This window comes from Carcharhinus amblyrhynchos, chromosome 11, assembly GCF_965287045.1.
Source record: "Carcharhinus amblyrhynchos chromosome 11, sCarAmb.v2.hapA, whole genome shotgun sequence".
Taxonomy (NCBI): Eukaryota; Metazoa; Chordata; class Chondrichthyes; order Carcharhiniformes; family Carcharhinidae; genus Carcharhinus; species Carcharhinus amblyrhynchos.
Genome location: NC_137334.1, coordinates 44,139,373 through 44,166,295, shown reverse-complemented (window position 1 = coordinate 44,166,295; position 26,923 = coordinate 44,139,373). Strand labels below are relative to the sequence as shown.

At 40.5% G+C, this 26,923-nt stretch overlaps 1 protein-coding gene across 3 annotated transcripts in view; it reads right to left on the bottom strand.

Moving 5' to 3' along the window:
* Positions 1-26,923, bottom strand: part of chn1 (chimerin 1) — a 243,940-nt gene that overhangs the window by 91,102 nt on the left and 125,915 nt on the right. For all 3 annotated transcript variants that reach the window (XM_080198952.1, XM_080198953.1, XM_080198954.1), the window contains one exon: positions 13,458-13,746. In XM_080198952.1, the coding sequence (XP_080055078.1) occupies positions 13,458-13,746 (289 nt within the window). The remainder of the gene's footprint in view (positions 1-13,457; positions 13,747-26,923) is intronic.

Sequence of the window (26,923 nt, the reverse complement as noted above, 5' to 3'; positions counted from 1 at the left end):
TCCACAGGCTCACTACTCTTTGGATGAAGAAATGTCTTCTCACCTCCGTCCTAAATGGTCTATCCTGAATCCTCAGACTGTGACCCCTGGTTCTGAACTCCCCCACCATCGGGAACATCCTCCCTGCATCTACCCTGTCTAATCCTGTTAGAATTTTATAAGTCTCTATCAGATTCCTCCCCCCCTCATTCGTCTGAACTCCAGCGAAAACAATCCTAATCTAGTCAATCTCTCCTCATAGATCAGTTCCCCCCTTCCCTGGAATCAGCCTGATAAACCTTCGCTGCACTCCCTCGAGAGCAAGAACATCCTCCCTCAAAAGGAGACCAAAACTGCACACAATATTCTAGGTCTGGCCTCACCAAGGTCCTGTATAATTGCAACAACACATCCCTGCTTCTGCACTCAAATCCTCTCACAATGAAGGCCAACGTACTATTTGCCTTCTTTACCGCCTGCTGTACCTGTATGCTTACCTTCAGTGACAAAGGCACCCAGGTCCCACTGCACACTCCCCTCTCCCAATTTACAGCCATTCAGGTAGTAGTCTGCCTTCTTGTTTTTGCTTCCAAACTGAAGAGTCTCACATTTATCCAAATTATACTGCATCTGCTATTGATTTGCCCACTCACCCAACCTGTCCAGATCATTCTGAAGGATCTCTACATCCTCATCACAGTTCATCCTCCCACCCAACTTGGTATCATCTGCAAACTTTGAGATGTTACATTTTGTTCCCTCATTCAAATCATTAATATATATTGTGAATTGCTGGAGTGCCAGCACCAATCCCTGTGGCATCCCACTAGTTACTGTCTGCCAATTTGAAAAGCACCCATTAATTCGTACTTTTTGTTTTCTCTCTGCCAACCAGTTTTCCATCCATTTCAATATACTTCCCCCATTCCCATGCACTTTAACCTTGCATGATAATCTCTTGTGCGGGACTGTGTCAAAAGCTTTCTGAAAGTCCAAATATACTTTAACGTCTGGCTCCCCCTTGTCAACTCTACTCTGCTTACATCTTCAAAGAATTCCAAAAATGAAGCAACAATATTTTAAGATAAGAAACATCCCTTTTTGATAAGAACAGAAAATTTACTGTCCTCCCCGAGACTTGGATTTGTCAGTAAAAATATTTGGTTTGAAGAAAAGTCTGGAAACCAATCTTCACCACTGTGATTTTTTAGATATCAATAAGGATTTGCAGATACTGCACACAGATATTGTTTCATTAGCCAACATAACATTTCAATCGTACAAAAATCATTGTAGATATCTATTTCTGCATTTAGAACATGTGTCTCATTTATCAAATCACAGAATTGTCACAGTGCAAAAGATCATTTGGCCCATCATGTCTGCTCCAACTTTCCAAATAAGAGTTATAACTTAGTGTCATTCATCTACCTTTTCCTCGTGCCCTTATACATTACTTGAATAGAAACAATCATCTAATGCCCTCTTGAATGCTTCAATTGAACCTGCCTCCACCATATTTCCAGGCAGTGTATTCTATACCTGAATCATTTGCTGCGTAGAAAAAAAATTCTCACATCGCATTTACTTTCTTTGCAAATCACTGAATCCCTGCCCTCTTGGTCTTGATCCTTTTGCAAATGGGAACAGTTTCTCCCTATCTATTTTGTCCATTGTTAGGGCCCCAGACCAGAACCTCAAGTTACAGCAAGATGCCAGATTGGACCCCTGCAATTTTTTTATTTTGGCATAAATATGAGGATAGGATGTTTTGCTCCATTGACAAATTAGAGATCTTCTATAGTAAAACAAATGTTATTTAATAATAGTTTAAATATAACAAGCAAATTAAGGAATTTAACTATTTACAGTTGAACAATAGTTAAAAATGAAAAGTGTAATAACTCAGGAAGTTGAATGGAAAGGAACAGTATTTATTGCAAATCATAAAGTAAAATCACTATTCCATAGTATACACATATGAGTCTCATCTTGGTCAATAGTTCTGCAGGCTCTTCTTGGTGTCTGTCTTATAATGGGCTCAGATGATGACTTCCACCTGGTAGGCAATTGCCTGTTATCAAGGGAACTCATATTCAATGAGTCCCACAGGGAGAGCAATTAGAGATTCCCCAAGAAACTCATGGGGGGTTATCACAAGACGGAAAAACTTTAATTTCTAACTTAACACTGTTTCAGTTCTAAATAAGCATCATTCCTCTTAGACTCAAATGCCAATTTAAATGGTTAGCAATCATAAATATACTTGCTATGATGAGCATAGGCAGCTTGAAGTTTTAGAGAGAAAATGAGATTCAGAGCATCTTGCAGAAGCCTGTCTTCAAACAATTCCCAGCTAAAACAGCAACTTTAAACTGCTTCCTGACAGAAGTCTTTTCCCCCTCCCTTACAGACCAACTTTTGCACTGTACCACATCATCACATGACCTTATCAATCATTTTAATCAGAAATCTCAGGGGATTTAAGTAAACAAACGTCCATTAGATCAATCAAAATAAATACTTGCAAGTTGAAACAAATAAATATCTTGTTCTCCCAAAATTTGAGCTGCATTCCTTCCAAACATATCAACTACCTGTAGCATAAAGCTGAACTTTTAAACATTCCCCTGAAATATAACTATATATATATATATATACATATCAATCGTACTATCATCACATCTCCCCTTAAAAAATGAATCAACAGGATGAAAAGATAGCTTTTTCATAAGTCTCTGGCTTTTTTTTCTACAATATTAATACTCTACAACACCTTATATTAATAGTATAGTCCAGTTCAGCCTTTCTTTGCCAAAGTTGAAAATTCCATCTTTTTTACATATCATAGTCATGACAAAGCAAGCATCAGCAACCACATTGTCTCTTCTTGCCACATGTATAATCTTCAAATTAAACAACTATAACACTGAGCTCTATCTAATTTGCTTACATCTTTATTTTTAAAGCTCTCCAGAAACTCTGATGGATTATGGTCAGTGTAAATAACTGTCTCTGATGAATTGCTGGCAACACAATTGTTGAAATGTTGCAATGCCAATATAAAACTCAATGTCTCCTTCTCAATGGTTGAATCTCTCTTTTGGTAAACATTTAGTTTTTCGGAAAAATAAACAATAGGTCTTTCTCTTCTATTGTCATCCTCTTGTCACAATACAGCACCAAGGCAATGATCACCCACATCAATAGCCACTTTGAATTGCTTTGCATAATTTGATGTCATCAGAACTGGTGCAGTGGTTAACACTGTTCTCAGATTGTCAAATGCCTCCTGATGTCTATCGAAATTTCATATACTTTTTCAGCGGTTCAGTCAGGGAGCAACCACACCGCTAAAATTTGGCATGAATTTCCTGTAGAAACCTCTCATGCCCAGAAATCTCAGCACTTCTTGTTGATGGCAATGGGAGCTCCCCAATAACTTTCATTTTCACATTCTGTGGGGTCATTTGTTCATGTCCAATGACATGGTCTAAGAATGTGACTTGGGCTTTTGCAAATTCACATTTACCACCAAGCCCGCTTCCTGCAGCCAAATGAACTTGTTGCAAATGCTCCTTCCAAAAGCCTGACTGAAAACCACCAGATCGTCTAGGTACATCGCACAATTATTTAGTCCAGAAATGACTTCGTTGGTTAGTCTCTGGAATATTGTTGGTGCATTTTTTCATTTTCATTCAAAATGGCATGGCTTTAAACTAATACAGACCATTTGGTCAAAAGCCTTAACTTCTTTTGCTCTTTCTGATAAAGCTACTTGCCAGTATCTCTTAAGTAAGTCAACTGTCGTAATGAAGTCTGATTGTCCCACTTTTCAATACAGTCTTCCAATTGAGGAATAGGATACAAATCTGACTTAGTAACCCCACTGACATTTCTGCAATCCACAGTTAGTTGTATGTACCATCTGGTTTCGGTACCAAAAAGGTTAATAACCACACAAGTTTAAAAATCACATAAGCTGCTATGTGAAAAAAACAGAGGTCTTTATGAACATAAACACCAAGGCCTTTAGTCTGAGAGAATTCATTAAATCAGTCATCTGGAACTGGGAGGAGGGAGTGATATACATAAGCGTAAACTGGGACATAAATGATAACTTGTAACAATGACGAGTTAGGTTAACTAACATAATTAACTCTTCATGCTGATCAGATATTATAACTAAGCATGCATAAGATGATTGAGTAGTTTTAATATCTGTACTTTATGAATGATGAAACTTTAATCAATAACTATAAGTGCACAGAGATAACACAAAAAACTTGATTGGTACATGTAATCAAATTTGAAATTATAACTGCTTGAGCATTCCTGAATTCTGGACTGTGGCTATTACTTTCCAGGGTCCTCGCTCCAGCTTGCATTAAAACCACTGTTTTAAGAGAACTCCATGACTTGGTCCAGTTACTTGAAGGGTGAACTTGTGATCAATTAAAAGACTGAACATCAAAGCCTGCAACAGGTACCATCACTATGGGTGAGCTGCAATCACTGCAACTCACTTCAATCATGTCATTCTTGAGTACACTTTCAATCTCCCTTTGAGCTTGTGTCAATTTTAGTGGATTGGGTCTATATGGATGTTGCTTAATTAGAACAGCATTTCCTCCATCAACATCTACATCATGCACAATTACTTTGGTACTTCCCAATTTATTTCCACATATGTGATTGTAATAACTCTTTTCAGGTCATTTTGATTTTCCTCCAGAAGGTAACTTAAGTAATTTATCCCAATTTCTGATTAGATTTGACAATGAGAAAGTAATTTGAAGAATCTCAAATTCAGAACAATCTGGATTTATTTCTTCACTGTGAGTTATACAATAGAATCCCTACAGTGCAGAAGGAGGACATTTGGCCCATTGAGTCTGCACCAACTAGAATCCCACCCAGGCCCTATTCCCATAACCCCACATATTTACCCTACTAATCCCCTGACACTAGGGAGGAAACTGGAGCACCTGGAGAAAATCCATGCAGACACAGGGAGAAAGTGCAAACTCTACACAGAAAATGATCCAAGGCCGGAAATGAACTTGGGCACCTGCTGCTGTGAGGCAGCAGTGCTAACCACTGTGCCACCTGAGTTGTAACAACTAACACATTCTCCTTCTACTATCCTTCCCTATCAAATCACTATTTTAGCATATTTGCATGAAACACAGTGAGGTTTCCTTCTATCTAGAGTCTTTATGGAATATTTCACCTTAATCAATTTTTTTTTGGGAAAAGGTCTACTAAACCTTGCTTTTAATGGTTCACCTGCAACTGGTAATACTATAATATTTTCTCCCCATTAAACAAAGAATTATTGATATCTCATTCGCATCTTTTTCTCTTCACATGCTGTGTCACTCTGAAATGCTGTCTAGCCAACTCACCAGTCCTAGTTAATCTCTCCCTAAAATTTGACACAATCCAAAAATGTAGTTTTGGAACGCTTACTCACTAATTTCTCCTTGATCAATTTAAGTGGTCCTCTTACCTCATAGCAAAAATCAATTTGAATAGGCCGAATTTAGTTGATTCATTAGGTGCATCCCTAATTGCAAAGAGTACAAATGGAATTCCTTTATCCTAATCCTCTGAATAATCCTGACTCTAAGCCCTCAAGATGGTCTTTAAAGTTTGATGCCATTGGTTCTAACAATCCCTGCAATTCTGGATGATACGCAGTTGATTTAAGTTGCTTTACTACCAAGAATCCATAACTTCCCTGAATAACTTTGGAATAAAATTGGATCACTGCTGTGATTGGATTTCTGCCGGCAGTACATATTTGGTCAAAAATTCAAGTAATTCCTCTACAATTCTCTTAGCTATAACATTACGTAATGGAATGGCCTCCTGAAATCTAGTGGACAGACCCATTACGGCCAACAAATACTGATACCCACTTTTCATTTTAGATAAGGGCCCCACGCAATCAATTAGGACCCTAATAAAAGGTTCCTCAAATGTCAGAATGGATATTAAGGGTGTTGGTTTAATTACATTTTCCTATTATCTGACATATAGAGTACAGAAACTTCATGGACTACCTGCAAGATCTCCTTTTTATTATCCACCGGTAAAACAATTTGATAAACAGTGCAGTTGATGTGGCCTGTATGGACTTTAGCAAGGCCTTTGACAAAGTACCTCATGGTAGGTTGATGCACAAGGTTAAATCTCACAGGATCCAGGATGAGGTATCCAAATGGAGACAAAATTGGCTGGAGGGTTGTTTTTCAAACTGGAGGCCTGTGACCAGTGGTGTGCCTCAGGGATCAGTGCGGGGTCCACTGTTATTTGTCATTTACATCAATGATTTGGATGAGAATATAGGAGACACGTGATTAAGTTTGCAGATGACACCAAGATTGGTGGCATGGTGGACAGTGAGGAAAGTTATCTCTGATTGCAACGGGATCTTGATCAATTGGGCCAGTGGGCTTATGAATGGCAGATGGAGTTCAATTTGTACAAATACAAGGTGATGCACTTTGGTGGACTGAACCAGGGCAGGACTTACTCAGTTAATGGTAGGGCATGGGGGAGAGTTACAGAACAAAAAGATCTAGGGGTACAGTTCATAGCTCCTTCAAAGTAGAGTCACAGGTGGACAGAGTGGTGAAGAAGGCATTCGGCATGCTTGGTTTCATCGGTCAAAACATTGAATACAGAAGTTGGGACGTCTTGTTGAAGTTGCATAAGACACTGGTAAGGCCACACTTGGAATACTGTGTGCAGTTCTGGTCACCCTATTATAGAAAGAATATTATTAAACTAGAAAGAGTGCAGAAAAGATTTACTAGGATGCTACCGAGGCTTGACGGTTTGAGCTATAAGGAGAGGCTGGATAGACTGCGACTTTTTTCTCTGGAGCATAGGAGGCTGAGGGGTGATCTTATAGAGGTCTATAAAATAATTAGGGGCACAGCTCAGCTAGATAGTCAATACCTTTTCCCAAAGCTGGGGGGTGTCTAAAACTAGAGGGCATAGGTTTAAGGTGAGAGGGGAGAGATACAAAAGTGTTCAGAGGGGCAGTTTCTTCACACATAGGGTGGTGAATGTCTGGAACAAGCTACCAGAGGTAGTAGTAGAGGTGCATATAAGGCATTTAGATAGTAACATAGGTAAGATGAGTATAGAGGGATATGGGCCAAAAGTGGGCAATTGGGATTAGCTTAGGGGTTTGAAGAAAGGGCAGCATGGACAAGTTAGGCTAAGGGCCTGTTTCCATGCTGTAAACCTCTATGACTCTATAACTTCTGCTCATATTTCATCCACCTGAACATGTAAAGGACTCCACTTCCTCATTAAGATATTATTTCTAATGCAATAACACTCCCATACACATTCAACTGTATGCTTTCTGATACAGCTGCTTTACCTTTGCATCTTGCTGTTGTAATTCTGCCAACTTTCCTGAACCAAAGATATCCATTTCATTCTCCATCTGTTCTTGTTCTTTATCAACCATCTGGTCAAAGACTGTTTCAGAGAACTGAACCTTAGCCTCCTTATCTTTACTCCTTGATTTCTCTTTCTCCTATCTCAACCTGTGGTTTTGTGATCTTGTTACCACACAGCCAGAAAAGACATAAGGATATGCTTCCTGCAACACCTTAGTTGTTTGACTTTCCACTGGCTTTTCAACGACAGTAGGCATTATTTCCATCTGTGATCCAGATATATAATTCTGTAACAAAAACAGCAAATGCTGGAAAATCTCAATCTTTGTGGAGTATAGAGCCAATGCTTTGAGTCTAGATGACCCTTTGTCAGAGCTAAGAGCAAAGAAAATCAGCAGGGGAAGAGTTGGAATGGGACAAAGGGAATGTAAATGAAGATGAAGATGACTGAGAAAGTATCCATTAAGTAATCAGAATACACGAATGGCAGAACAGAGGTACAGATGGTTAAGGGACTACTTGAGGATAACGGCAGTTGCCCTGAAGCGGGGGAAGAGAGAGAGCTCAAATGGAGAAGCAGAAAAATGGAAGTGGGAAAGAAGGATGCTAAAAATGAATGAATGAGATGAAAAGAATAAACAAAATATGTGGAAGTGAGGTGAAGGTGGAGGAAACAGTATATATCAGCTTATATCAGTCTACAGCCAGTGAGCTATTGTCTAATACAAAATAGATTGCAAAGAAAAGGACAGTACAAGTGCCTGATGGGAAATGTGGCTAACTCTAGGCTGAGTATATGTACTGCTCTGTTTATGATAGGTGATAAAGTCAGCAAGATATTGGACAACGGTTATTTTCAAGGGAAGCAGCAGGATTCCTGATAACGAGCAAATGGACAGGTAACAGATAAAAATCAGCCTTCTGGCTCTATTGTAAGTGTTAAGATAATGGAGGACACAGCCCTAAGGTCAGACAGCCTACAATAAATCAATATGAATGATAGGCCTATGGTCCATGCTTATATGCAGAAATGCATGAATTTCAACCAGTCTTGAAATGAATAAATACTGACGTTTTGAAGAACCAAATAACCACAGAATAAGAAAGGAACTTCAAGTTGTAAGCTTGATGAAATCTGTTCCCTGTCCATGCCTGGCCAGCGCGAGCGGATAGAGACAACACTACAGATCTATAAAATAAGTATTAATAGTTAAAATCTATGTCTGTAAACTTAGTACAGGAGATTGATAATGGAAGAGAAGCAATTATTTGTGATAGTGTTGAGAGTTAGCCTTGCAGCAGTCATAAGTATTCTAAAGCTTTTGTTGCATTGTCCTAATAAAAATCTGATTTGATTTAAAGATAAAGTTTTGTGTCTATCAAATAATTGGACCAAGGGTCTCAGCCAACAGTTACCTATGATAAACTGTACCACTGAAAAAGCTAATTTCTCTATTACCCTTACTCCATTCACCACTTTTCAACGGACTCTTCAACCTTACCTTAGAACACTACCCCCCTCACCACTAATTCCACATATTAGACTTTTCTAACAGTACTCCTTCTAAACTACTATCTCCTCACCTCTCACCATTAAAGTTTGACTTGTATCTCTAAAAATCTTAATTTCGTTACCTACTCCTCATGGTATACATTAATAAACCTTACCCACACAAATAAACTCTTTTAAAGAGATCTGGCACTTGCTTATCAATCAACTTCTGACCAGGCTGTACATTATTTGCACCGCTTTAGCTTCAACTGTTTCATTTACCATTTGAACAAACCCCACTGGCTTATCCTCTTTTACGATGTCTGTCTTCCCAGTGCTTTTCTTAAACCACCAACACTGAGACTTTGTGTGTTCAACTTTATTACAATAAAAACATTTGAGTCTTTTTATTTCTCTTTCACGCTCATGCGTTTCCTTTTTAACTTGGAAGTAAACCATCTGTATTATCTCCAATGAGATCTCTTTGCCTTATGCTTCTTCTGGTCAACTACTGTAATGATGCATGTGTTTACTTCCACCATCAGTCCACTGTCCATTTCAAAGTAATTAATCATTGCCTGTTTCACTCCTCTTCATTTCACCTCAATTTACCTTTACCTGCATTTCAGCCAGCAATTGGCCTCTCCCCCCACAACGCACACCTCCTCCCACCCTCCCCTTCACCCCAATATTCCCCATCCTAACGTTAAGTAAACACTTCAAAAAATCTTTCTGTGCATAAAAACTATACAAATGTGAGATACTGCATCAGCCAGGCCTCTGCCAAAAGGCTTGTCCCATTTGGCTTCTGAAGCTGTTTTTGCCTAATGTTACTGAATTATTGCTGGGCCTGATAACAGTGCATGTCCTTTTAAGTAGCAGCTAGTAGTTTCATCTGCAAACTTATAAGGAATATGGCAATGACCTTCAAACCAATGAATGCCTGTTAGAACAACTGAAAACATTGTTTTGAAACTTTTTAAGTTATGATTAAAATGAATTAGTATTAGGAATAGAATAATCTATTGAGTATTCTACATTTTAAATAAACTAAACTGTGAATTTATTTTTCCAATTCGAGTTTTCCAATACGTTAAATTTATGAAATCTCTTATAGATTGCAGCCAATATAGACTTATTACATACGTCAATTAAGATGCAACAGATTCTGGACATGAAACAGGAACTAACAGCATTATGATCCATTTCAAAATTTTATTCAACTTAGCATACATCTCTAGGGCATGCTAAATAATGCAACAAAGAGAATAAGAAATTTATCCTTTGACTATTGGCAGCAAAGATGTTTTTGTTTTCATGTGTGTATGTATAAATTTGCAGGCAACTTAGCATTTTGCAGTAGGAAATGAGCAAACAAAAATTTTGTGTATTTGTGTAGAGGAAAAGATATATGTTATTCTCTTCACTGTGATGCTCTATATATGCACAAATTATGGAAAGTATAACAACATACAATTAATCATTGACTGATATATAAAAATGGAAGTAAATCCTCAGCAATACAAAAGAAACATATTCAAGCACTTAAATTTCAGTACAAAACTAATTAGGATAAATTAGACTTGGATCAGATATTTGCATCATGACCCCAAATGGAAATTTACATTGATACTCAATTTCCTGAATGGATTTATATTCACAGCACACAGAAGAACAATCGATTCACATCTAGAACTAAATGGTTTATAGTTGTACTAAACTGCACTTTTCTACCTACTGTAACAGATAGGCTGATTTTGAGAATGGAACAATGTGTTCTAGAGATGCCCACAATTGCTGCTATTTCAATCGTAGGCTTTTTAAAGGCATAGTTCTGCTGTGGAAACGGCATACCGGCTCTGTGTATTTTCTTTTTCTTCCTTTTTTTGCTGTTTTACTTCACTCTCCTCTTCTGAAGGTATTGACTTATAGAATCACAGAATTGACACCTAAGTGGCAGGTTGTAATGTAAGGATGATGTTTTAAGACAATCTATTTTTATTTGGAAACTTAATCATTTCAATGAGTACCCACTTATCTTTGAAGTTCAGATTCTCTGCAATACATTTACTTAGCATGTTCTGAATGATGGATCCGTCCAGAACTTTTAAAATGAAATGTGTCAAACTTGGTTTTAGTAATTTCTCCTCAGGCAAACAATAAAGACTGTTGTTTATGCAAATTATCCAAGCATATGGCTTATTGGAAAGATATTTGTATTTATACAGCTGCTCATCAAGTCTTTTAGAAACTTCTCAATTTGCTTCACATCTAATTCATTATTTTAACAGCAGCAGTCATTTTACACACAGCAACATCTCAAAAGAAAGTAAACTGAATAAATCTATTCTGAAGTTATTATAATGAGTAGAAGAGATAAAGGTGCGTTCTTGGCCAGTTATCTTGCAATCATTACACAAACAATGCTGGATGATGTTTAAATCATACATGCCCCTAGAGGATAATGTTGCCTAAAACACAGCAGTCTCAGAGAATGAGTGACAAGTCCACATTCTACCAAGGCAAAACTGAGAAATGGAACTAAGTAAATATCATTGGGCCGGCCATTTTAAAGTAATGCATTACCTGCACAATTTCATATCCACATTCTCTGTTGCAGTCAATATTGATACTATGCAATAAATAGCCACAGGTTACAGCAAAACTATTTTATATACAGGTTGTACTTTAATAATAAGAATGTGGTTTCTAGTGACCACAGTAAATCATTATAGAATTATTTGCCAAATTATCTTGTGATGGCACACTGAGTAAATTGATCTAGTCTATGAAGTTCAGAAGAGGAGATTTCATTGAAACATTCAAAATTTTGAAGGGGCTTGAAAGGGTGGACACAGAAATTGTTTCTTCTGGCTGGGGAGTCTAAAACACAAGCAGTCTCACGATAAGGGACTGATCTTTTAGAACCGAGAAGAAGATAAGTTACTTCACTCGAAAGGTTGTGAATCTTTGGAATTTTCTACCCCAGAGGGTTATGGATGCTCTATTAAATACATTTAAGGCTGGGCTAGACAGATTTTTGTTCTCTCTGGGTGTCAAAAGAATATGGGGAGCAGGCAGGAAAGTGGTGTTGAGGGCCAAGATCAGTCATGATCATTTGGAATAGTGCAGTAGGCTTGACGGGCTATAGTGGTCTATTCCATGTCCTATTTTGTGTGTTTTTGTGTTAGTAACAATGAGTACAAAAAAAATTAATGATGTGTATCATGCCATTTACTGATTTGATGTTGAACCATTGCTTCAAATTAGATAAAATTATAGTGCTGATCTACTATTAGTCCTGGTAGAAGGCCCACTCTGCTGGTGATATCATATGAAAATGCACTGTTTAATGTCAGCATTAAAAGATATCAACTCCAATGATATCAGCAAAAAAATTAAGAATACTAATCAAAATGCAAATTTCAAATAAAACACCATTAGTGCATTTAAGACTATAACGAACTATTATGGTTTAGATTATATTTCCAAAGCAATTCTATTTTTCCTTCTGCTTTATATAATTATTTATAAATAATATTCCCACCGATGTATTCACTTTACATATTACACTATTTTCCCTAGATTAGAAGTCACATGCACCAGGTTATAGCCTAACAGATTTGTTTGAAATCATAAGCTTCCCAAGTGCTGCTCCTTCATCAGATGAAGTGGAGCGAGGTGCACAGGCACAGAATATATAAGTGGAGTGACGACAGCCTCACACTAACAAGTAATCAAAGGTGTCAAAGGATAAGTTCAGACAGTGTAGTGCATCACCAGGTGATGATCTCTCTGCCTGAGTTAGTTTGCGTAGCATTTAGCACCATCTTACTCTCTGATTGTTTGTAATTATCTCTCTGCCTTAAATTATTGGTTCCTAGGTCATCCCTTCACATGTTATACAGACTGATTATACTTAGCTGCTTGCATTTGTCCATTAGCTCGTGATTACTTGTAAAGACTTGTCATTCAGCTTGCCTACACTGCACTACGCTGACTGTACTTATCCTTTGACACCCTTGCTTACCTGTTAGTGTTGGGCTGTCGTCACTCTACCTGTATATTCAATGCCTGCACACCTCACTCCTCTTCACCTGATGAAGCAGCAGCACTCCAAAAGCTTGTGATTTAAAATAAGCCTGTTGGACTATAACCTGGTCTCATGTGACCTCTCATCTTGTCAATCCCAATCCAACACTGGCATTTCCACATCATGACTATTTTCCCTATTGGTAGGGAACCTCTTACTTTGGTTCACCATTAGAATCTTCTCTGATCCCTTATTACAGGAATATGGGTTCAGTGCAACAAGCTGATGTGTATTAAACTGCAATAGAGTCTCCTAACATCAGAATATGTAGGTTTTTGTGTTTTAGCTATGTTACTACTCAAAGCACTTCAATTACATTGCTCTGCTTTAAAATGTATGATTAAACCAAACAGCCTTATTTCCAAGTAGAATAGCTCTGAAGCCATGCACATTTGAGTAAAAATTTACAGCATAGAAAAATATAGAGATGAAGGAGGGAGAAGAAATGAAACATTATTTGAATCCTTACCCTCTCCTCTGGAGTGCCACCCTCTGCGGCAGATTGGGGCTCTGCTTGAATGTCTCTAAGGGCTGGAAGACATTTTGTGTTGGTAGACTCTCGGTTTAGAGTTGTATAGCCTATGTGTTCATAGATTGGATTAATTGTCATCTTGGCAATGTATTCTGCAGCCTTAGTCTCAATGTATAATGTAATCAATCCGTCTGTTACCAGGTCATGGATCGACTCAAACCGTTTTTCTCCCACAAAGTGTTTCCCATCGTAGTAAAGACGGAAGTTTCTGGTCTGAGTTCCAAACCTGTCTCAATTGAGAAAAGAAATCAGAACAAAGTGAGCAAAGCAGAATTTCATTATGTCCAAAATTTCAAGTTATCAAAGCATTCATTGTATGTTGTACTATAACAGCAATATAAAACTGAAATGTGCAGATGGGAAGAGAATATTAAGGAAATCAGAGAATGATCGCCAGACCACTGTTAGACCTTGGCAAATTGCTGCAGTGAACCTTTTGTTTTGTTCAAAACTTTTCAAACACCAAGTCACAGCTGTGGAGAAATTCAAAAATATGCAAATCTTTATATATGAATTTTAGGATCTCTATTAGATTGCTTAGCCTCTGGTTCTGATTTGCCTTCATAATGGTGTTCTATTAACAAATCAAGACCACAGTTTAATGCAATAATTGGACTTCTCTGCCCCACAGTTTCAGAAGGAATAGGCTTTCTGGAATGTTTTTCAATCCGAAAGCCAACAATGACATTCATGTAGAATTGCTGCCAGAAGCTGGAAAGTAAGACTGAAAGGCACAACAGAAAGTATTCTTTTACTTTGAAAGCTACGAGTTCATTGCTAAGTTTGGTATACAAAGTGTCTATGTCCTGCATTAGCAGCAATCAATGTCATAGACAAAACTTTGTTTGCAATACAGAACTGAGGGACTTCTGTCCCTTATCATGGAGTCATAGAGGTTTACAGCATGGAAACAGGCCCTTCGGCACAGCTTGTCCATGTTACCCCTTTTTTTAACCACTAAGTTAATCCCAATTGCCTGCGTTTGGCCCATCTCCCTGTACCCATTTTACCCATGTAACTATCTAAATGCTTTTTAAAAGATCCCCTCTACCACTACCTCTGGCAGTTTGTTCCAGATACTCACCACCCTGTGTGAAAAAAGTGCCTCCCTGGAGCCTTTTGTATCTCTCCCCTCTCACTGTAAACTGTGTAAGATATTAACTATCTAGCTGATCTATGCCACTCATTATTTTATAGATGTCCACAAGCTCACTCCCAAGCCTCCAACTCTCCAGGGAAAAAAGTCCCACTCTATCCAGCCTCTCCTTATAGCTCAAACCATCAAATCCTGGTAGCATTCTAGTAAATCTTTTTGGCACTCTTTCTAGTTTAATAATATCTTTTCTACAGTAGGATGACCAGAACTGTACACAGTATTCCAAGTGTGGCCTTGCCAATGTCTTGTGTAACTTCAACAAGATGTCCCAACTTCTGTATTCAATGTTCTGACCAATGAAACCAAGCATGCCAAATGCCTTCTTCACCACTCTGTCCACCTGCGACTCCGTTTTCAAGAAGCACTGAACCTGTACCCCTAGATCTCCCCGTGCTCTACCATTAACTGAGTAAATCCTGCCCTGGTGTGATCTACCAAAATACATCACCTTGCATTTATCTAAACTCCATCTGCCATTCATCAGCCCACTGGTCAAATTGATCAAGAATCTGTTGCAATCATAGTGCGTACTGAAGAAGACCATCTATGCCACCAATCTTGGTGTAACTTGCAAACTTACTAACCATGCCTACTAAATTCTCATCCAAATCATTAATATAAATGACAAATAACAATGGACCCAGCACTGATTCCTGAGGCACACCATTGGTCGCAGGCCTCCAGTTTGAAAAACAACCCTCTACAATCACCCTCTGTCTTGTGTCATCAAGCCAATTTTGTATCCATTTCGTTACCTCACCCTGGATCCGTGAGATTTAACCTAATGCAACAACCTACCATGCGGTACCTTGTCAAAGGCCTTGTTAAAATCCATGTAGACAACATCAACTACACTGGCCTCATCTACCTCCTTGGTTACTCCTTCGAAAAACTCAATCAAATTTATAAGACATGGTTTTCCACTCACAAAGCCATGCTGACTGTTCCTAATCAGTCCTTGTGTCTCTAAATCTCTAAGTCTGAAGATCTTGTCTCTCAAAATACCTTCCATCAACTTACCCACAACACATGAGATGCTCACTGGCCTGTAGTTCGCAGGCTTTTCCCTGCAGCCCTTTCTAAACAAAGGCACAACATTTGCCACCTTCCAATCTTCAGGCACCTTATCTGTAGCCGTTGATGATTCAAATATCTCTGCCAGGGGACTCGCAATTTCCTCTCTAGCCTCTCACAATGTTCTAGGGTATGCTTCATCAGGTCCTGGGGATTTATCTCTACCTTGATGCGCTTTAAGACTTCCAGCATCTCCTTTTCTGTTAAATGCACACTCCCCAAGACATCACTATTTTGAAAATTCCATGCACAGAAGTATTTTATAAAATTTCCAGAATTATATATTGGCAATTTTTAATATAATTTAAGCTTACAAAATTACATATGACTTAAGATGATTCTGTTTGTTTTTTCATCCAATAATTGTGATGAGAAGCATATAGATAACCCTGAGTGGATGAGACCTAAACATATTCCAATTTTGTCATCTCTTGCCAGGTCTCTGACTGCCAGCTTTTTCATGCAGTTATTTTCGAGGCTGCAGCTATTTCTCCTCTCTAAAGTCAAATCTGTATTGTTGTCAAGGACACCAGCACGCATCTACTCTGGTTACCATTGATATTGTAAAAGTGACCACTGATACCCCTGTACAGGTTAATTAAAGCAAGAGATCATTGTTTTATAAGTATTTAAATAAAGGGTTGCTGGAGACCAAATTTTGGTCACCTGATACACAGTCCTGAAGAGAGAGAGCACATTTAATTAATACATGATTCAACATAGTAAATAAATTTCAGACATAAATGATAGTCTAAAATGTATTTGATATCTCCCCACATTTATTGCTCATTGACATAAGTGACAAAACTGGTAACGTTTCACTCTGGGTGGCATTTGTTAACCTGAGCTTTGTTTTAGTGCGGCTCTCACTACGTTCCACAGAAATTGTCAGTTTTCTCTACTTCACCAAAGTTGCCCACTCATCTGGCAACAGATCAGTTTTATTCAAACTTAAGATCTATACTTTATCTCCATATGGGTATATTTCATATATAACAGGGAGCATCCAGATTCATATGTCTCATTGAAAAAGCATATTGCTGATATTCAAAAAAATTAACACGAGACATTAATTTTACAGATCAACACATGTACCAACTTTGACATCTTAATCCTAGATCATTTTTGTGCGTGACTAAACAGTTTATCAGCCTGCAAATCCTTCTTGTACACCCGATGTCAGGTATTGAAGACCAGGAGAGTTTTCCTGTTGCAAAAAGCAACAGTAAACCACTGCACTACTTTGCCAAGCATAATCATTGATATTAGGATAGGAAATAGTGAATAGTCAACAAATAATTAAGTTAGTAATTGGAGGTTAACTGGATAAGCACAGCACTGAGAACATACAAAGGGGAGCTATGGTGCAAAGGTGACCCCCAAAATACATAGAAACATAGAAAAGTACAACACAGTACAGGCCCTTCAGCCCTCGACGTTGTGCCAAGCTATGTCCAAACCCAAGATCAAGCTATCCCACTCCCTATCATTCTGGTGTACTCCATGTGCCTATCCAATAACTGCTTGAAAGTTCCTAAAGTATCCAACTCCACTATCACAGCAAGCAGTGCATTCCACAGCCCAACCACTCTGAGTAAAGAATCTACCTTGGACATCCCTCCTATATCTCCCACCATGAACCTTAAAGTTATGCCCCCTAGTAACAGCTACGTCGACCTGAGGAAATAGTCTCTGCACGTCCACTCTATCTATCCCCCTCATCATCTTATAAACCTCTATTAAGTTGCCTCTCATCCTCCTCCGCTGTAAAGAGAAAAGCCCCAGCTCCCTCAACCTTTGCTCACAAGACCTACCCTCCAAACCAGGTAGCATCCTGGTAAATCTACTCTGCACTCTCTCCAATGCTCCACATCCTTCTTATAGTGAGGTGATCAGAATTGCACACAATATTCCAAATGTGGTCTCACCAAGGTCCAGTACAGTTGCAGCATAACCCCACGGCTCTTAACCTCAAACCCCCTGTTAATAAACGCTAACACACTATAAGCCTTCTTCATGGCTCTATCCACTTGAGTGGCAAACTTCAGAGATCTGTGGATATGAACCCCAAGATCTCTCTGTTCCTCCACATTCCTCAGAACCCTGCTGTTGACCCTATAATCGGCATTCAAGTTTGTCCTACCAAAATGAATCAACTCGCACTTATCAGGGTTAAACTCCATCTGCCACTTTTCGGCCCAGCTCTGCATCCTATCAATGTCTCTTTGCAGCCTACAAGAGCCCTCCACCTCATCCACTACTCCACCAATCTTGGTGTCTTCAGCAAATTTACTAATCCACCCTTCAGCCCCCTCATCCAAGTCATTGATAAAAATCACAAATAGCAGAGGACCCAGTACTGACCCCTGTGGTCCACCGCTGGTAACTGGCCTCCAGTGTGAAAATTTTCCCTCCACCACCACCCTCTGGCTTCTATGAAACAGCCAGTTACTTATCCAATCGGCCAAATTTCCTTCTATCCCACACCTCATTACTTTCTTCATGAGCCTACCATGGGGAACCTTATCAAACGCCTTACTAAAATCCATGTATACAACATCAACTGCTCTACCTTCATCTACACACTTAGTTACCTCCTCAAAGAATTCAATCAAATTTGAGAGGCAGGACTTACCCCTCACGAAACTATGCTGACTATCCCTGATTAAACTGCATCTTTCCAAATGTGGATATGCTGGTGTTGGACTGGGGTGAACACAGTAAAAAGTCTGACAACACCAGGTTTAAGTCCAACCGATTTATTTGATAGTAAAGTCACTAGCTTGAGGTTTCCCTCTTCGTCAGGGAAACCTTGAAAGCTGGTGAGAGTTTACTATCAAATAAATCGGTTGGACTTAAACCTGGTGTTGTCAGACTTTTTACTGTGTTCTTTCCAAATGGTCATAAATCCTATCTCTCAGGACACTTTCCATTAACTTACGAGCCACCGAAGTAAAACCAACTGGCCTATATTTACCAGGGTCATTCCTATTTCCTTTCTTGAAGGGATGAACAACATTTGCCACTCTCCAGTCCTCTGGCACAATCCCTGTGGACAGTGAGGACCCAAAGATCAAAGCTAAAGGCTCCGTAATTTCATCCCTTGCCTCCCAAAGTATCTTAGACATTTTTATTTGATAAGTTTCCTTTGAGGTTTTGATTTTAGTCAGTGTCCCTTTGAGGGACAATCTTGTCCCCCTCAATTTGTTAATATGCAAAAATATAAAGCAGAAACATGATAATCTTGGACTGGAGTTTCACATGTCTGGAAGAAAGCTCTGTCTGCAATAAGACTTGGGCTGGGATTTTCCAGTCCCTCTTATGGTTTATTTTCCAATAGTGGAGACGTCTGGTCATTGGCTGGCGGTGGGATTTTCCGTCCTGCTGAGGGTCTATGGTGTTTCGTATGACTTGACCAACCCTTCCAACACTCCACACTAGGGAAACCATGAGTCGCCTTCAGCAGTGCCAGCAGATCCCATTGGTGAGAAGGACTGGAAAATCGTGCCCTTGGTTTTTTTTTCTTACCAACTAGCCATTGAAGTTTTACAACTTGTAGCAAAAGAAGGCTTCCATGCTTCATGTCAGTAAAAGTTTGGAAAGTAAGCTTTTCTTCAGCAAAATACTGTGTTTGGATTTAATTTTAAATGAACAGTGGTTTCGAGTCATTTTGGAAATGGCTCATTCAAAATAGAATTAAAGTTGTTTTTTCAAAGTTTATTTATTGGTAGGCTTACATCAACACCGCAATGAAGTTACTGTGAAAATCCAATAGTCGCACATTCAGGTGCTTGTTCGGGTACACTGAGGAAGAATTTAGCATGACCAATGCATCTAACCAGCACATCTTTCGGACTGTGGGAGCAAACTGGAGCACCCAGAGAAAACCCACACAGACACGGAGAGAACATGCAGATTCCGCAAAGACAGCTGGGAATCAAACCCGGGTCCCTGGTGCTGTGAACTTTGAGGTTAATATTGACCAGAAACTGGAGCACCCAGAGAAAACCCACACAGATATGGAGAGAACGTGCAGACTCCACACAGGAAGCAACCCAAGCCAGGAATTGAACTGGGTCCCTGGTGCTGTGAGGTAGCAATGCTAATGACTATGTCACTGTGTTGCCTGTCTGGGGTATGATTATTCACCGCTGTTTCCTGAGGATTAACCTTATGAGCAATGAAGGATGAAGAAAGCGTGTGGATTTGGGTTATGGCCTTGCTGAAGGAAAAACAAAGGATGATCTTGCCATCTTTGCTACTCTACAAAAGCAAAATAAGATGAAAAGTATTTTCAGAATTGGAGCCTGGCATTTGGACACGAATGAAGATTTAGCAACTTTATTAGATATTATGGATAAAATTTATCAAAAAGATGACATATTAAGTACTTACAAGGCACAGTCAGATTTCAACAAATTTAGAAAATTAGAGGATAATTCCATAGAAAATTATTCAGTAGACTGAACTGACTGGGTGGCACAGTGGTTAGCACTGCTGCCTCCCAGCACCAGGAACCCAAGTTCAGTTCTAGCCTGAGGTGACTGTGTGGAGCTTGCACTTTCTCCCTGCATTGTGTAGGTTCCCTCTGGCTGCCACAGTCCAATGATGTGCAGATTAGGTGGATTGGCCATGCTAAATTGCCCCTTGGTGTCCCAAGATGTCTCAGCTAGGAGGATTAGTGGGGTAAATATGTGGGATTATGGGGATATGACCTTTCAGAGGGATTGTGCGGACTCAATGGGCTGAATATACAAGCACTGTAGGGATTCTACATGCAAGATTGCAAAAATTCCATCTAGAAATTCCCCAATTAGTGCTGGGTTAAACTGTGTTAAAGTATTGAATATAGACAGACATTTCATATTGATGCGAGTTAAGTTTACAGGAAGGCACATACTACTAAAACAGATGTCATAGGCTCTGAAAAAAATTCCTTGGAAAACATTCCTTTCCACAGCATTCATGGTGCAAGTAAATCATTTGCTGGTAAGACAGAAAATGGAGGATACGATGTTAATGGAATAGCCGAGACTGGCAAGTTACAGGGCTCAAAGTATCAGTATGAAAGGAGAATGGCAAATAGAAAAATAAGGGCAGAAACGCTTTTGACAATTATGACAAGTGAAAATAACTGGGGAATTACAACAAAAAAATGAGTTCCACAAATGCCCAGGAAGTGGTCAGTCCTTTAGGTGAAATTCTAAGTACCATTAAGCAATGAACTGTCCTAAATGGTTAAGTTGTTTGAAATTAAACACAAAGATGGAAGATGATGGAGATATAGACCAAAAAGAGGGCATTGTTTTAGTTACAAGAGGTTTCAGCCTAGTGGTGAATGTGTTGGTTTCAGACTCCTTCAATAGTGTGGTGTTAGACAGCAAGTGCATGTTTACAGAATGTGGGCTAGACTAAAATGCTACAGACACTCCTTAAGTAATAAGGATCTGAACAAAGTTAAGGAACTTGAGAGTTCCCCTAGTTTCAGATTTGGAGATGATCCCTGTAAGATAGCTGGACTTAATCATTTCATAAGCACAGATGTAGCATCCAGCAAAATACCATTGCTACTGAGCAGGCCATCGATGAAGAAAGTGCAAATGAAACTGGACATGGAAAATATCAGGGCTATTTTGTTTGGAAAACCAAATGATTTACACAATCTAGACACTACTGTATTCCTTTAGAACCATAGAACATTACAGCACAGAAACAGGCCTTTTGGCCCTTCTTGGCTGTGCTGAACCATTTTTCTGCCTAGTCCCACTGACCTGCACCTGGACCATATCCCTCCACACCCCTCTCATCCATGTACCTGTCCGAGTTTTTCTTAAATGTTAGAAGTAAGTCCGCTTTCACCACTTCATCTGGCAGCTCACTTCACACTCCCACCACTCTCTGTGTGAAGAAGCCCCCGCCTAATATTCCCTTTAAATTTTTCCCCCTTCACCCTTAACCCACGTCCTCTAGTTTTTTGCTCCCCTAGCCTCAGTGGAAAAAATCTGCTTGCATTCATTCTATCTACACCCATCATAATTTTATACACCTCTATCAAATCTGCCCTCATTCTTCTATGCTCCAGGGAATAAAGTTCTAAGCTATTCAACCTTTCTCTGTAACTCAGTTTCTCAAGTCCCGGCAACATTCTTGTAAACTTTCTCTGCACTCTTTCAACCTTATTAATATCTTTCCTGTAATTAGGTGACCAAAACTGCACACAATACTCTAACTTCGGCCTCACCAATGTCTTATACAACCTCACCATAACATTCCAACTCTGATACTCAATACTTCGATTTATAATGGCCAGTGTACCAAAAGTACTCTTTACGACCCTATCTACCTGTGATGCCACTTTTAGGGAATTATGTATCTGTATTCCCAGATCCCTCTGTTCTACTGCACTCTTCAGTGTCCAACCATTTACCTTGTATGCTCTATCTTGGTTTGTCCTTCCAAAGTGCAATACTTCACACTTGTCTGCATTAAACTCCTTCTGCCATTTTTCTAGCTGGTCCAAATCCCTCTGCAAGCTTTGAAAACCTTCCTCACTGTCCACTACACCTCCAATCTTTGTATCATCAGCAAATTTGCCGATCCAATTTACCACATTATCATCCAGATCACTGATACAGATGACAAACAACAATGGACCCAGCACTGATCCTTCTGACACATCACTAGTCACAAGCCTCCGCTCAGAGAAGCAATGAAACCTTTTCTACATAGGAAATTAAAGAAGTTCTATGAGCATATGGGGATGGGAATTTAGAGAACAAAAAGCTAATTGTGTTAAAGTTGCACTGGCAGTTTTCCCATCCCTCTTCCCAACGATTAAACATGCTGCTAAAAGATGCAGGGATAAGGGATGAAGAGTGCACTAAATTTATAGGGGAGATAAGAGATAGATGTGATATTTATGTGTAGTACAGAAGGACACCGTCAAAGCCCATAGTGAGTCTACCCGTTGCAATGCGTTTGTAAGTGTGATAAAGAAAAAGAGTTTCATTTTACATTTTGTAGGTTTGGCAACTAGGTTTGGCCATTCAACAATAATAATAGTGAATAAAATAACTGTGGATAATGTAACAGAAAAATGGACTGGGGACACAAGGAAAATTCCTTACTGATAGTGGGGGCAAATTTGTTAATGATAAATTTAAGGATGTGCAAAATATGAATACAATAGTTATGAATACAGCAACAGGAACTCATTTTTAGCAATGGGATATGTGAAATGAATCACACAATGATAGATGAGGTACTTTGTAAAATGATGGTAGATAAACCAAGCTGTAAATTAACATCTGCCCCAGCATGGGCTGTGAATGCCAATAATTCAGTGCAGATGGTTAGGGGCCATAGTTCATATCAGTTGGTTTTTGGTAGGTACCCAAAATTCCTTCAGTTATGAATGGCCATTCCCCAGCTTGTGAGGGAATTACAGTTAGCTTCACAGTAACAAAACTAGACAATACTGGAAAATTTCAGCAGGTCTGATAGCATTAGGTTCACTTTTTTGAGCATGTGAATGCACTGCACGTGGGCAGAAGAACATTCATTAAAGTCAAAGTGTCAGAAAGTATTTAGCGAGTGTTAAGACGCAATATACAGCCATCTGAAACAATTTTCAATCAGGGAGAGATGGTGTATTACAAAGGGGAGAGACTTAAAGAGTGGAGCTGCCTGGGAAAGATTATTGGCAAAGATGGAAAAGCAATAATTTTGCAGCACGGGAACCAGGCTATTTGGGTCCAATCATTCAGGTTAGTTCGTATGGGTTCTAAAATTGTGGATCCGGAAAGGATTATAGGAAATGATGAGAAATAATGTACTTCTCATACTCATATGCTGCACCCATATGTTACATAATTTAGAGGACTGGACTGCTGCAATCGACAGCGCATCTGAAGATGGATGCAGTAATTCTGTCCCAATTCAGTAATTCTGAGGCAAATTGTCCCAAAAGCTGGCAATAGTGTCACATAATGCTGGAAGGGGCCAAAGAACAGAACAGCACGGGAAACAGGCCCTTTGGCCCAACAAGCCCACGCCACCATTTCAACATTATGAGTTCCCTCCTCTACCCATGACCTTTGTCTACACCTTTTGGGGAAGATTGAGGGAAGACTAATTTAGGGACAATTTGTTACAATCAGCCTAAGAGCACATTTCTGGGATGTGGGAGGAAACCCGAGCACCCAGAGAAAACCCACACAATCACAGGGAGAATGTGCAAACTCCTGCAGACACTGGCCCAAATCCATGTATCTGCACAGCAAACAGTGATAGTCACTGAGCTGTCATGTTGCCCGTCAGATGGTCCAGTTTAAGCGTATGTCAATGCAGGGATGCAATTATAGGTAGAGCAGAGAAGACCACCATAAATACAAAAACTGGTTAAATGTACAAGAGGCAGGAGGTTAGGCCCATGGACTGGGAAAATGAAGTTAAAATGCAATGATCGGCAAGAAAAAGTAATGAGAGTTTAGACAATGTGTTAGGAAGTGAACATGTCTGTTGGAAGAAATCAAACTATTGAAAGAAAATCTGTTCGTAGAAGGGAGAAGCTCAAACAGTGGCAGTGCAGAGCAAAAGGCAGGCACGATAAGCGGATGGTGTTTAACAAGGTCAAGGAATATGGCACAGACCAGGAATGCTGCAAGGAGCAGAAGCCCATGTATTCAAGAAGTTTTAGTGCTACGAACAGATTAGAAGACAAGTTAATAAAAAAGGTCAAACAGCAAGCATTACATCACTGGAGATAATTTGGGATGTAAACAGAGGTCCAAGATAAGGGACCACCAACCATTGTAGAGATGGTTATGCACGGAAGAATGTTGTCTGATAGGATTTATATTTATAGGATCAAGAGAAACCAGATAGGATTTATAAGACCAAAGACTAGTGGCATGAGGTTTTGACGAAAAACAAGGACATGATCTTATGAACTCGTCCTGCCCATCGTTTGCACGCAATCTTACCACCTTGCCTTGCCAAAGTGATATTTCAGAAACGCAGCTGGTTTCACACTGGTTCCCATCTTACTAGCCACTTCTTCCAGACATGAACAGCTTTGAGTCCAAAATGGGTCAGTTTGCATGGATTTGAATGTATTTCAATATCATTAGCAACTGTGCACGCAATCGATCCCACCCTCACTTGCATTAACCACTTCGTCAATCAGAGATCACACTGGCGAGAATTACAGCTGCTCTATATAAGTGAGTTTCAAGTACAGCGTTGATGAAGATGAGCAAAGAGGTGAGTGCCACTGAGCATCAACTTCTAGAGTGTGTGTATGTTGCGGGGAGGGGTTGGGGAACTTGCATGAGGACAGAGGTTTGGAGGGGAGGGGTGACTCATGTCAGTCATGCCAGTTATCTGGCAATTTGTCTGCAGGCTCTCTAGCTGACTGCTGATATTCCACCCCAAGCTCCACTAACAGAAACAAGCAGCAGATCTATCAGCTGCTGGTCCATTCAAGAGAGCTCTGCAGATGTTAATACAGTTCCTCACAACTCATGGACTCTGCAGTGCTGCCCTCGATGGAAACCCAGTTACGAGGGTGCTTTTCCAATGTCTGTCTGAACGCAAACCATTCTTGGAAGCATGACGCCCATGCCTATTTTCAAGGATTCCAAATGGGGGCACCGCGTGCTTTCCGTGTCCCAAGGCAAGGGTGCAGTGACATTGCCAACACATCAAGGACACTGGGGATGGTGCCGGGCTACCACTGTCCACACTCATGGGGACACAGGTTGTTGAGAGGTAGTTTGGGTCCTGGGATAGATAATCTCACAGGCTGTATGTCTCTCTTCCCACAACCCCGCCCACCCATCCTGCCACCACTCAGAGCAAAGATGGATTTTGGCATGGAGCCAACAGAACTGGCGTTCGTTCTCTTGGTGGAGGAGGGAGATGTTCATCCACTGCAAGACCTGCTCGGGCCAGAGGATGCAGCAGAAGGACAGGGAGCAGGAGGCAGGCACCCATCGCTCCGGAGAGCGGATCAGGGTACAGGTGAGATAGAGACCGGCAGTTCAGGACATGCATGTTCTTGAATGAGCAGACGGACGTCGTTTGCCATGTTGCAGGCTCCAGCTCAGCAAGGAGATAGACCTCACAGACTTGGCACCTTGAGGACACAGGGATACCTGCTCCCAGTGGCAGTGAAGGTTACAAGGCCCTACACCTTTACACAACTGGGTCCTTCCAGGCTGCCAGTGGGACTTCCCAGTCCTCAGTCCACAAGTGTGTCCGCAAAGTGACGAATGCCCTGCTTGCCCTGCAGGCCAGTGCTTTAACTTTGACATGAGCCAGGCTCAGCAGGAAGCCCTAGCTGCAGGTTTTGCCACCATGCCGAATACGAAGGGAGCTATCGATTGCACACACAGTGCCCTGTGCTCCCCAAAGCCTCAGGCAATGCACTTTGTGAGCAGGAAGGGGTTCCACTCCCTGAATGTGCAGATCATGCGCAACCATAAGATGAATGTCATGCGTCTGTGTGCATGCCACCCAAACAGCATGCATGATAGCTTCATCTTGCAGAGGTCTGACATTCCCAGAGTCTTCAAAGACTGGCACAGGCTGCCAGGATGGCTCTTGAAGGGCCAAGAACTATCCACTAAGGGCTTGGTTGATGACACCAGCATGGAGGCCAGAGATCTGTTATGTGGCCCACAGTATCACCGGTGCATCATCAGGCAGTGCACTGGGTGCCTGAAGATACAGTTCTACTGCCTGCACCACTGGCGGGGCCCTGTAGTGCAGCCCCGTGCAGGTCTCCTGCATCACTGTGGTGCGCTCCACAACCTGGCACAGCAGTGGGAAGAATTTCTGGAAGAGGAGGGTGGCGAGCAGATGGATGCCCCTGAGGTTGAGGCCTATGAAGATGCAGAGGAAGAGGAAGCTAAGCAGGAGCCGGGGATGGCAGACATGCGGCAGCAAGGGTCTGTCAAGGTGGCAAGGGAGGCTCTCATTGCCACAAGGTTCAATGACTAGGGTGTGTGCGATCCAGCCCCTTCTACCCCCTCCCCCTGGAGCTTGCAACCCAGCTCCTCACCCCAACCCTTGTCCGTACCTCCTCCCCATAGGTGTCACTGCCATCACATCCAGGGTGATGGACCTCAGTTGGCTTTGTTAGAGTGGTCCCGGTCCAGGCATGAGGGTG